Source organism: Oratosquilla oratoria, chromosome 4 (genome assembly GCF_046742065.1).
Source record: "Oratosquilla oratoria isolate Oo_2021 chromosome 4, ASM4674206v1, whole genome shotgun sequence".
Classification (NCBI taxonomy): domain Eukaryota; kingdom Metazoa; phylum Arthropoda; class Malacostraca; order Stomatopoda; family Squillidae; genus Oratosquilla; species Oratosquilla oratoria.
Window position 1 is genome coordinate 27,223,154 of NC_134780.1, and position 12,523 is coordinate 27,235,676.

At 41.7% G+C, this 12,523-nt stretch overlaps 1 protein-coding gene across 3 annotated transcripts in view; it reads right to left on the reverse strand.

Moving 5' to 3' along the window:
- Window positions 1-12,523, reverse strand: part of obe (activating signal cointegrator 1 complex subunit obelus) — a 64,525-nt gene that overhangs the window by 2,293 nt on the left and 49,709 nt on the right. For all 3 annotated transcript variants that reach the window (XM_076183746.1, XM_076183747.1, XM_076183749.1), the window contains exons 36-45: window positions 10,070-10,202; window positions 9,638-9,755; window positions 8,978-9,109; window positions 8,243-8,380; window positions 7,673-7,894; window positions 7,006-7,157; window positions 5,917-6,125; window positions 4,329-4,414; window positions 2,890-3,058; window positions 2,123-2,287 (exon numbers count right to left, since the gene is read on the reverse strand). In XM_076183746.1, coding sequence (XP_076039861.1) covers window positions 2,123-2,287; window positions 2,890-3,058; window positions 4,329-4,414; window positions 5,917-6,125; window positions 7,006-7,157; window positions 7,673-7,894; window positions 8,243-8,380; window positions 8,978-9,109; window positions 9,638-9,755; window positions 10,070-10,202 — 1,524 coding nt within the window. The remainder of the gene's footprint in view (window positions 1-2,122; window positions 2,288-2,889; window positions 3,059-4,328; window positions 4,415-5,916; window positions 6,126-7,005; window positions 7,158-7,672; window positions 7,895-8,242; window positions 8,381-8,977; window positions 9,110-9,637; window positions 9,756-10,069; window positions 10,203-12,523) is intronic.

The window sequence follows — 12,523 nt, forward strand, 5'->3', positions numbered from 1 at the left end:
TTGTATGGAGTGAAATGTTACATCCTGGGCAGCTGTTCACAATGCTGTCATCCAGCCTCTTCTGGTAGCTTAGAAGTGCTGGGTGGTGGCCACACCGCAGTCTGGCCAGGTGGACTCTGTCCTTTCGTGGGAGAGAGGATTCAGAAGGATGGATATCAGGGGGTCTGGCATGCAGCAGTGTGTTGTCTTACAGTGTGTTAACCCCTTCCATACGGTGCCGCCTACGTAGGCGGCATGGGGAATAAGTGGATATGCGAGGCTGCCATATCGGCGTCTTGATTATATTCATTGTAGTTGTCCCTGCGTAACTGACATACTCTCTAAACTGGCTTCATCACATTTTCTATGCTTATCAAAATTCACAAGTTGAAGTATTAGGCATTCAATGACTTTAGAGGGGGTGCAGAGAAGTGTGATTGGGCAGTGTGATGTTGGGATTGTTGGGTCTTTGTTTGGTTTTGGAATGGTGATTATTTTACCATGCTTCCAGATGTCGGGTATAGTGTTCTGTGAATAGCTGTAGTTTGCAATGTTTGTGAGTGCGTGTATACCTTGTGGTCCAATGTGTTTTAGGTGGATGTTACTTATGTTATCAGGGCCACAGGCAGATGAGTTCTTGAGATTATGTATTATGTGTTTTGTCTGACTGTCTATGAAGGGTGTATAGTCTGAGTCTGTGGGAAAGTCTTTCTTACGTCAAATAGTGCGTCGGTCGTCAGGGTGAGAAGTGAGATGGCTTGTCTGTGCAAAATGATTTATGAGTGTGTTTGCTTGTTGTCTGTTTGAGGGTAGATTGTCTGTTGTTGTGATTATTGCTGCATGAGAGCGTGTTGTGTTACTGTTGGATAGTGTAATGTTGTTGAGTGTTTTGTACAATTTGCTGGTGTTTGTTTTGTAATCAAGTGTATTGATAAAATTTTGCCAATTTTGTGTTTTTTGTTCATGTATTTTATTGGCAATCACAGTCTTTAGTGTTTGTATTTGGTCTGCTATGTTTTGAGAGATAGGTGTGGGGGTATTGTGTTTAAGTGCGTCTCGTTGTCTGATGAGGCCTTGGATTTCTGGTGTGAAGTTGGGGTTGTGTGATTTTCTGTTGCCTCTAGGGATGTATCTCTTGTCTGCATTTTGTATGATTGTATTAAAAGTGTACACAGCATTGTTTATGTTTGTGATTGGTGTACTGTTAAGTGTTTCAAAATGTTGTTCTGTCTCTTCAGTAAAAGCTTCCCAGTTAGCTCTCTTGTAATTGGTGCATGTGTGTCTGTGGTTCATAATAGTCAATGAGTCAAGCTGAGTCTGTATATCAAGCCCTCTGTCTGTGTCAGGGTTGTCGATATACCAGGCCGACGACTTGGCGTTGAAGTCACCACCCATGATCAGGGGGGGTCGCCGATTTAATGAAGCAGCCTTGCTCTGGATGTGCTGTGTCTTCCAACACTGCTTCTGACCCAGGGCAGTGGACAAGGTGCAGGGATGACCTGTCATCCAGGAGGTGCTGAGATAGGAGGGAAGTTGGAGGGGTGTGGAGTGAATTCAGGGATGGAATGGGTGGGAATGATTTTATGCCTTTTCCTTTTTGGCTACCTCCCTTGTAAGGGGGAAAAAGCCTTGGTATATGTATGTATGTACTAGTTAGACCCTCTTATATCTTTACTTTTTTTCAGGAATGTCCCCTTTGGGGCTGCAGGAAGAAGGATGTCTAGTCTTATCCCTGTCCTGTTTTTGTCACCTTATATGACTTAGTGGAAATTCTTGGTGGCAATATTCTTTTCCCCCACCACAGGGTTCGGCAAAATGAGACAATGAATATTCAGAGAAATGGTACAGGCCAGTAACAAGAGTGGGGGGGCAGCATAATGGAGGAACAGTCACAGTATAATAAAGTATCATCATTTCTCTGTGAATACAGATTTCCTCTATCACAGACAAAATGATGGGTGGGTCTGGTCCATACAGGCACCCCATATAGACCCTAAAGTACCAACTGCAAGCTACTTAGCAGCTTTTAACCCCACAATAACAGGCAGCCAATACCCCAGATGGGGAAAAATGCATGACTAGCAAATGCTCATCTTGTGTCAGTATTTAAAAGTGGGTTTTATGAAGTGCTCATGAAACTTACCTGGTGGGGGAATCCATTTTTGTTCAATATCCAACACGTTCTGAAGAGAGTAATCAGAAGTTTGTTGGAATTCCTGACTTGCAGATACATCTAGGCAAACATCATACTGCTGGTCCAAGCCTAAGTAGCTGTCTGACATGAGGAACACAGTCAAGACTGCACGACCTGTAATAATGATTAAACATATGAGATATTGCCCTCTCAAGTGTATACAGTGGGGGAGTATTAGCCTTTCAATGATCCACAAACAACAAAGTATAAATACCACATATCAAATCATACAATCAACAAAGTATCAATATCAAATATCAAAATCAATCAATCAATTGTTGCCTCAAGTTTCACTAGTGGAAAACCCACAGCCTCAAAGTGGCTGGCAACAGTCCTCAGGGCCTCCCACAGATAATCTCTCTGGGCAGAAACTTTGGACTGCTGTCTGTGTTGTATCAGTGTGAGATTGTTTCTATGTCACCAACTAAAAGGAGAGGAGAGTAGTTGCCAGTTGTCAGCTCTCCATGTGTGAGAAAGTGTAAGAAATACAACTGAAGTTAAAAAAGAGAGATCCTGGGGCCAGTCTGGAGACTGGGTGCTAGTCCCTCAGAGGAGCAGCACCTGATGGAGTCAAAAGAGGTTGATAGGTTTTGAAAATGGGCAGTTTCACTGTCCATCTTAAAGAATCACCACATGCAAATACCCCTCAATGGTCCCAATATTGTTTATCAGCATCATGCCCTGCTGAAGAAAACAATTATACTTTTGTACACTACCTGGTTTTGAAGGTGTCTTAAAGGTAAGCAGATGGGTTGTTCTTCCCCTGAATCCAGGTACACGCTTTAGGGCAAGTAATTCTCCTGATTCAGTCTCTCCTAAAACCAGGAACCATCCCTCATCCTTAGGCTTTGGGAATTTTGGTGCATGGACTCTTAAATCACGTACCTGGGGGCATATTCAAACTCTTTACTTTATGTACTATGATCTGCATAAGACATGAACTAGCTGCCTTACATATATTTCTATTAATACTTTCTAACTATCACCCTATAAGAATGTTTGGAGTATCCTCCTTATAGGAGGATGGCCAAGTCAAAAGCACACACCCAACCACACCCATTCATCACCCCTCCTATCTTGGCACTTCATGGATGAAGGGTTATCCCTGTCCAGTACCATGCTACTCAATTAACATAAAATGCAGCAAGATGAAGTGCCTCCATAGCAGGGCCTTACAACCAAAGATGGCTTATGGGCACATAAAGAGGGTGGCAAAGTAAAAGCTCACACCGACCTCATAGCCATTTTGTCATTCCTCATTCATTCTTTCCATACACCCAAACTTCAACACTCTCTGATCTATTCTATTTAAAAAAAAATTCTCTATTCCCATTCGGTGCCTTGCCTCCATTTTTCTGTGAGGTGGTAATTAGAGATAAAAAATAGGGTGAAAAAGAGAGAGAGCAAATATCAATATGAAGAAAATTAAGACAGGTAAAACAATTGGTAAGAACATTTGACTCCACCCTGCATTCTACCTATATACCAAAGGCTTCTTTCTCCTTATAAGGAAGGCAGCTACCTACGACATGCACCCATTCCCACCCATTCTACTCCCATCCACCACCCATTTGTTTCCCTCTCATCTTCTTAGCTCCTCATGGATGAAGGGTCACCCATGTCTCCCACCCACTGCCTGGGTGTAAAACATACATATACCAAGGCTTTTTCCCCCCTTACAAGGGAGGTAGCCAAAAAGGAAAAGGCATAAAATCATTCCCACCCATTCCATCCCTGAATACACTCCACGCCCCTCCACCCTCATAGAAAAAAATGTATACTCCACATGTGTAATTCATAACTTATTACACCTTACTCGTCCAAAAAGCTGTTTCATGTATTAACCCCTTGAGTACCAGATGTGTGTTTTGTGACACCTGCGTGTCACGGCTGAGTGCACCCGCCAGGAACCGAGCAGGCTCCCCGTGACACGCACGTGTCACAGTTATAAGCTGTGTGTATTGAGGGCTCTCAAGGCCACGGTTTCTGGGTTATTTCTACCCACATGGTGGCAAGTGTCTGTGTTTACAAACATAAGGCTCCAGCCATTCGTGGGACGGTTTGAAACGTTTGTTTACGTAAGGTTGACGGGTCGGTAACGAAGGGGTTAATATAATTTAGATCCACACAAAGTCAAGGTTCTTTCCAGTCTTACCCTGTTAACTCGATGCAAGTTCACTGACAAGGTGTATTCCTGTTCTCCTCTAACCTGGAGCCAATCATCATTTTTGCGTTTGCCCTCTGAAAGGGAGGCAATCAAAATAATATTCTATTGTTTTAATTTGGGAGAAAGACCAAGAATGAGGTGGATTGATATGGTGAAAGAGGCAGTGGATGCAAGAAGAATGTCACTTGAGCAGGGAAGGGAAAGGGTAAGATAGGTGTGAGAGGGGAGTGTTTGTGAATGGATGAGGTTATGCTGGGGTTTGAATAAATTTCTTCTTTTCTGCTCTGTAAATACATACATATACATACACATACACATGGTGCAGTTGGGAGAGTCCCTGACTGTCACTACGGCGGTCCGGGTTCGAATCCTGCCCAGGGCTGAAATAATTTCAGTATTGCAGAGCTTCGAGTCGTTACTCCAATTCTTGTGGGCGGGGAGTTGGGGGTGTATGTGCGTGTAAGGTCACGGTATTACCCATAGATTGGTCATACGAGCTCTGAGCTCTCTTCCGGGAGGGAAATAGCTGTCGGTCACGAGTCCAACATGTGTTTCAAAGACCAAGGTGAATCTCACACACACACACACATATATACATTCTCTAATAAGCGCAGGGCAAATTTCTTAACAGATTTATCTTTTAAAGAAATTTTAGGGGAGGAAGCTTGTGTGAAGAACGTTTTAAAGTTTTTAAAAGACAAATTTATTTTATGAAATTTAAAATTGTGTGTGTGAATGCTTGTGAGTGCATGTTGTTGAAGTGTGTTCGTGAATGTCTATTGTTTTAATTGTTTTACTAGAATTTTATTTTTATTTTATTTTCTAAACTAAAAGATAAATATGCGCTGAATGGCCTACCGGCTCCGGCGCTTGGCCTTCGAGCCAAAAACTCCATCAATCAATCAATCAATCAAACACACACACACACACACACACATATATATATATATATATATATATATATATACTGAAAATGTAAGTGCATATTCAGACTCAGACAGATAGAGTGAGTGAGTGAAAAAGGAAAAGAGGAGCAGGAGTACCAAGCACCACAAACATTCACTGCACATGCATTAATGACTGCTCCTAGTAATGTCACACCAAAGGTTTTCAAATAATCAAGTAATCAATCTGTTACCTCAGGTCTCTCTTGCAGGTGTATATCTGCACCATGAGTATCATTATATAAATAATTATACCTCAGAGATTATATATAGACAGAGAAGGACAAATAATTTTGTGATATATATGATACTTGTGATATTTATATATAAGCCACAGCCGCAGACTGAGCCACTTCATATGTGTGGTCCTTGAGTCAAAGGAAATACCCACTCCTCTCATCTCAGCATGGGAGCAGTAGTAAAGGCTGTAGCAGCAGTATAGTAATATTTGTTGTAGTAGTAGTAGTGGTAAAATGAGAGACTGTTTAATCAGAACAGAATTAAATTGGTTCTCTGCCCATATGTGCACACTATAAAATACCAAATTAAAAATAAAATTAACACAAATCTCATCCTTCCTCCTTTATCATGAACCACTTTTAACCTACACATTGTACTGTCCTCTTCCTTACCTGTGGATCGTAAATTGACTCTCTTCTCTCCAGTAGTTTCTTCATGACACCATTTTAGAGTGATTGCTATATTGACGAGGGGCAGCTGCTGGATAGTACGCAGGACAGCCTCCAGCTGGGTCTTATCTAGTTCCTGATCTAGCATGTTTGATAACTTTTCATAGCTTCCACGCAGGATACTCACAAGTTCAGGTAGACACCTGATATCTCTGCCAGCAATAAACCAATATTTAAAGGATCTTAATGAATCATCTACCTTTTGCTAATAGCAATATCTATACTGTCTACCAAGTTACTGTACATAGGAATCTACTGGAAAGGATTTTTAACATGACAAGTTAGAGAACATTTGTCTAGTTTCACTCAGATGTGTGGGCATGACAACAATTAATCCCACCTAATGATGATGGCTAGGGTAGCAAGTCCTGGTAACTGCCATCAGGCTAATCTCACTGAATGGAAAATAACTCATAAATCAGTGATTGCTCCAAGTAGACTTGTAATTATCAATAGCTAATTGATACAAAAATAGTACCACTTGAATGGAAATAAGTAAATAAAAATCTATCCACATGAAGAAAGTATATACATACATACATATACCAGAAGACCTCTTCCTCCTTATAAAGCAGGTGGTCAGCCAAGGCATATATACACCCACCCTTCACCCATCCAACACCCTGTTTGTTTTCCCTATTATCTTAGCTCCTTGTGGATGAATTGCCATCCTGGGCTCCCAACCACTGCCTGGGTCAGAAGCAATACAGAAAGACCCTCCCCCTTCATCCACTCACAGGTAATTACAGAAACGAAGAATATCCCTTTGGTCTGCACTAATCTATCATCTACAATTTATCATTAACTTTATCTTAAACAAATCTGAACTCCTCCTCTCTGCCTCCCTTAAATTCCAAGCTTCTACCCCATAAAGTGAAAATGAAAATAATAACAAACTTCAGTAATCCAATTACTTTAGTGAAAACCATTGCTTTTCCCCATCTGGTCTTATTTGATGTTGATGGTGACAAATGAAGGATGAAGTAAGCCAAGGAGAAAAATAAACAGGGAAAGAAAAAGAAAATAACTGACCTGAAGCAGTAGAGCAAATCAGAAGTCACATGTGGAAGGCTGAGAAGACTGGAGTCTGTGTGCCAGCGGGCTTGGTGGACCATTTGCATCAGTACCTGCACCTGAAGGGAAGGAGCCAGCCAGCCTGCAGAGCCACATACATCCAACATTGCCTGGGAAAAACAACAACAACATAAGTGCTGTAGCTATATAAGAAAGGTTATACAAATGGAGCATTTATGTCTTTTACTTCTAACAAAAAGAGACCAGTACACTGTATATAGGAATCTACTGGAAAGGAAGTTATGCTGTACATATCCTGTTATCTTTAACATGACAATTTTGAGTACATTTGTTTAGTTTCACTTGGGTGTGTGTGGGCATAACAACACCAATTAATCCCACCTAAATTAATACATACAAAGATACATATATATATATACCAAAAGGCCTTTTCATCTTTGCTCAGGTTAGAGACAATGCAGCAAAACAGAACACTTCCACAGCTTCCCCCACCCCTCCTACCCACTAATCCATCCCAGAAAATTATGGCTCAGACAAGAACATCCCTTCAGACTACATCACTTTCCCATCCAATTACTTCTGTATTCGCACTCGTCCTCCTTACTCAACATTTATGTAAATAATACTATTGATCCATGTTTCCAACTTAAATGTCTACACAAACCTGCAATATCCTGATGGCCTGATCCAACACAGACTTGGTGTCGGTAAGGTAGTCCACACAAGGGAGGGGCAATCGAGACATGTGACTCTGCAGCAGCAAGTGAGCCTTGGTATGGGATGAATCGTATGTATACGGGTTCACTTTGATGGGGCAACTCTTGGCCAACTCTGCATTCTGGTTGTCTTCGTTGTGACGGACAGGAAGTTCACTGTATTCTTTCACCTGCAAAGCTTACATGAATTAGGTCTGAACATAACATAAAGTTCACATGAATCATATTTCAATGTTTGACCCTACAAGAGCTGTCAATGCAGAAGTGATTATAATTTTTGCACACATTATACATACTTTCCCAGCATCAAAACTTTCTACTTGATTTGAAACTCCTGTATAGCAACTATATGAACCTGAGTTAAATCTTGGCTGTTCTTATGAAAATCACTACGTGGCTAAAAAATGTGTGGATGTGAAAAAAAAAAGAAGAAGTAAATGTCACTAGTCCCTTACAGTTAGATAGATAATATTGGGTAAAAATATCAGTGCACACCAAAATAACTATTCAACAAGCACCTGAGTAAGTATTTCTATGAGGTCTTCCATGTTAACCCCACCATGTAATTTTTCCTGGAAGTGCTGGATAGTTTCATGAGACAGATAGTAAAAGGAGGCAATGCGTCCCAGTGGTGTTGATTGAATAGTCCGGTTGTCCTGCAAATCAATAAATACATTTTACAGCAAAAACAATTACATGGGCTTACGCAGCAGGGAGTATACCAATATATTTGTACACAAAATATTACACTAGAAAGATTGACAAGTCCATGAAATTACATGGAAAGCAATACAGACGCTCCTCAACTTACGTTTTAGTTACGTTCCGAACGGCCGAACATAAGTTGAAAATGAACGTACGTAAGTTGTTACTGTACAATACATCCGTAAATTCTATTACCGTATCTTATAAAACACCCCTAAATAATTAATTATACACATAACATTGTAAAATAATAACATTAATTTCAAATAAATTAAATTCAAGCAACATAAATTGAGATGGGGGAGGAGGATGAGGCAAGGCATGTTCAGTTTGTCATTTGTGCAATGTAAACAATGGACGCAGCGTCATGCGCAAGTATCGTTTCAACTACGGAGAGTGCGCTTAATTAAAAAATTCACTCAAAAAAATTAAAAAAAAATTTTTTTTTACAGTCAGTTCAAACGTAAAATCGAAAAAACGTAAAACGAATGAACGTAAGTAGAGGAGCATCTGTATATGTAACAAGCAATTTAATAAATCTAACCTACCGAACCAATTTCAATGCAATAGGCATTTTCTAGACAGATGAGGGCCCTGTCAATCGTGCTGGACAAGAAAGTATTGAGTGCATTACTATTATTCTCCACATCTTCCACTTCCAGTTTATAGTAACTTGGGTTCTGCAACAGAATAACAGTAAAAAGCCATGAAACAGAAGAGGCACTTACAATAACAGTTACCATCCCACTACTCAGAAATCTTCCAAAACATACTCACTGCCACCCGACGAACTTTCTTACAAAAATACAAACATATCTATGTTGCTAAACATTCATTGTGTTCAAGACCAAACTAGTTCCCTGAGCCATAAATACATGGAGAGAAAGTGAGAGGAAGAGAAAATCCTGTGATGCACAAGAATCACACTATCCTTGTTCAGGTCACCATCCAGCACTAAAGCAAAACCAACACAAAATCAACCATATATTCCTGACAGAAAAGATAAAGAATGTGTCATATAATACTACCTAACATTACAAAATACAAATAGTACAAACTCCAAAATACACATATACAAACTCTTGTATCTGAGTAAGATTTTATGGGCAGATCCAGTGGCCATGAACCTTGTGGCCATAGATCTCCTGCAGCAGGAGAGAACCTAGGCGATTATAGGTGATTGATTACATGCCATAAACAATACTTACCTGTGCTAACCTCCTGAAGAAGTAAGTCCAAGTTAGGTAGTCAAGAACTTCCTGCTTTGCTGCAATGGTACCAGCAACAATCTCAGCATTCAAATGGTCTGGCAGAACTTCCAAAAGACTGTAAAATGAGGATTAGATGCGTCTTAACCTTGTACACCCACCAAATATGACAATCTACATACTTTCTTAACCTGCATGCTTATGAATTATGTATTGGTGGGAGAGAAGGTCAAACAAATTATTCTAACATATTCTCATTGGGGGTTAATGGGATGTACATCTCATGCCTGAATGTGATGGTCTTCTGATAATCTTCACACTCCCCGTCTTCAAAATCTAGCCACAACATCACTTTTATTTGAAGGTAACACCCCCCCCCTCCTTTCTATCAAGTTTGACTATCTTCCCCCAGTTCCACATGCAAAGCCTTACCTTGATTCCACTGGGAAGGGTTCATACAGGAACTTCTTGTAAAAATGTTTCTTAATGTCATGGACAAAAATGACAGCAACTCCCTGAGTGTCAAACTGGGGACGGCCTGCTCGACCCATCATCTGCAGCACATCTAGCAAAGCAAAATTGTTCTAAAGTTGAACTCTTTAAACTCTAATAATCAACTGAAATATCTATTTAGGCAGCCTTAGGGAGCACATTGAGCTATCACCTCATTGTATTTAAGGGTATCTTGACAATATTGTATATGGATATGTTGTGATGCATGAGGTGGAATGGGTGGGGGATAGGGGGTGAGGTAGTATGTGTGAGCAAAATTTGATGCAGCCCGAAGGGATTTCTTTCCATCTTCTCCTTTTCTGCATGGGGGGATGGAGAGGGGGGTTGCCCATTTAATGAAATGGCCTTGCTGTGGATGTGCTGTGTCTTGCGTCACTGCTTCTGACCCATGGCAGTGGACAAGATGCAGGGATGACCTGTCATCCAGGAGGTGCCAAGATAAGAGGGAGGGTAGAGGGTGGAAGGGAGTAAAATGTATTAGGGATGGAATAGGAAGGAATAGTTTTTATGCCTTCATTTTTTGGCTACCTCCCATGTAAGGGGGGGAAAAGCCTTTGGGAGGTGAGCCAGCTGTTGTTTGCGGACGACACTGCGCTTGTGGCAGGGTCAGAGGAGGGATTGAGGAAGCTGGTGGCAGAGTTTGGGAGAGTATGTGATAGAAGAAAGCTAAAGATAAATGTGGGTAAAAGTAAGGTGATGAGATGTACAAGGGGTGAAAGTGGCAGTAGACTGGAAGTGAACATTAAGGGAGAGCGACTGGAGGAAGTGGATAGTTTTAGATACTTGGGTGCAAGTGTAGCAGGAAAAGGTGGAGTGAAGGTGGAGGTAGAATGTAGATTGAGAGAAGCGAGTAAATGCCTTGGTGGTTTAAAGAGTGTAATGAGGAATAGACATTTGGGAATGGATGCGAAGAGGAGACTGTATGAAGGAGTGATTGTGCCAACAGCACTGTATGGGGCAGAAACGTGGAACATAAGAGAAGAAGAGAGAAGGAGTTTGAATGTGTTTGACATGAGGTGTCTGAGAAGTATGGTGGGGGTTACTAGGCTGGATAGAGTGAGAAATGAGGAGGTGAGGAGGAGAACAGGGGTGAAAAAGGATTTGGGAGATAGGGTTGATGAAAGAGTATTAGGATGGTTTGGACACATGGAAAGAATGAGTGAAGAAAGACTAGTAAAAGAGGTATGGAAGGCAGATGTGGAGGGAGTGAACATGAGGGGATGTCCTAGGATGAGGTGGATGGATGGGGTGAAGGGGGCTTTGGGGAAGAGGGGAATGTCTGTTGAGGAAGGAAGGGAGAGGACGGAAGACAGAGGTGAGTGGAGAATGGTTGTATATGGATGATGTTGTGACTGCATGAGGAGGAATGGGCGGGGGGGTGGGGGGTGGTGTAGTATGTGTGAGTAAATTTTGACGCAGCCCGAAGGGATTTCTCCACGTCCTCGCCTTATATGCAAAGGGGGACGGAGAGGGGGGGTCACCGATTAAATGAAGCGGCCTTGCTGTGGATGTACTGTGACTTGCGACACTGCTTCTGACCCAGGGCGGTGGGCAGGGTGCAGGGATGACCCGTCATCCAGGAGGTGCTCAGATGAGAGGAAGGGCGGGAGGGGTGTGGAGTGTATTTAGGGATGAAATGAGTGGGAGTGTTTTTATGCCTTTCCCTTTGTGGCTACCTCCCTTGGAAGGGGGAAAAAGCCTTGGTATATGTATGTATGTATGTATGATGAAAGCAGGTAAGGCACCTGGTTTGGATGGATGCCATGCAGAATGTCTAAAAAAAGGAGGTACAGTGATGGTGGACTGGCTGGTGAGGTAATTTAATGTTTGCTGGAGAGAGGGTTGAGTGCCGGAGGACTGGAGGAGTGCCTGTATAGTTCCTCTATACAAGGGAAAAGGGGACAAGTGTGAATGTAGTAGTTTCAGAGGGATTAGCTTGTTAAGTGTAGTTGGGAAGGTTTATGGGAGGATCTTGATTGAGAGGATTAGGAGAGGAACAGAGGGAGTAATTGGTGAGGAACAGTGTGGATTTAGGATGGGTAGAGGTTGTGTAGATCAAATTTTTGTGGTAAGACAGATATGTGAGAAAGCTATAGGAAAGGGGAAGGATGTATTTTGGGCTTTTATGGATCTGGAAAAGGCTTATGATAGGGTAGACAGAAAGGCACTGTGGGAGGTTTTGCAGATTTACGGGATAGGAGGAAAGCTTCTAGGAGCTGTCAAGAGTTTTTATGAGGGTTGTAGAGCTTGAGTCAGGATTAGAAATGGAGAGAGTGAGTGGTTTGAGGTAAAGGTGGGACTTCGTCAAGGATGTGTTATGTCGCCCTGGCTGTTCAACTTATACATGGATGGGGTAGTGCGAGAGGTAAATGC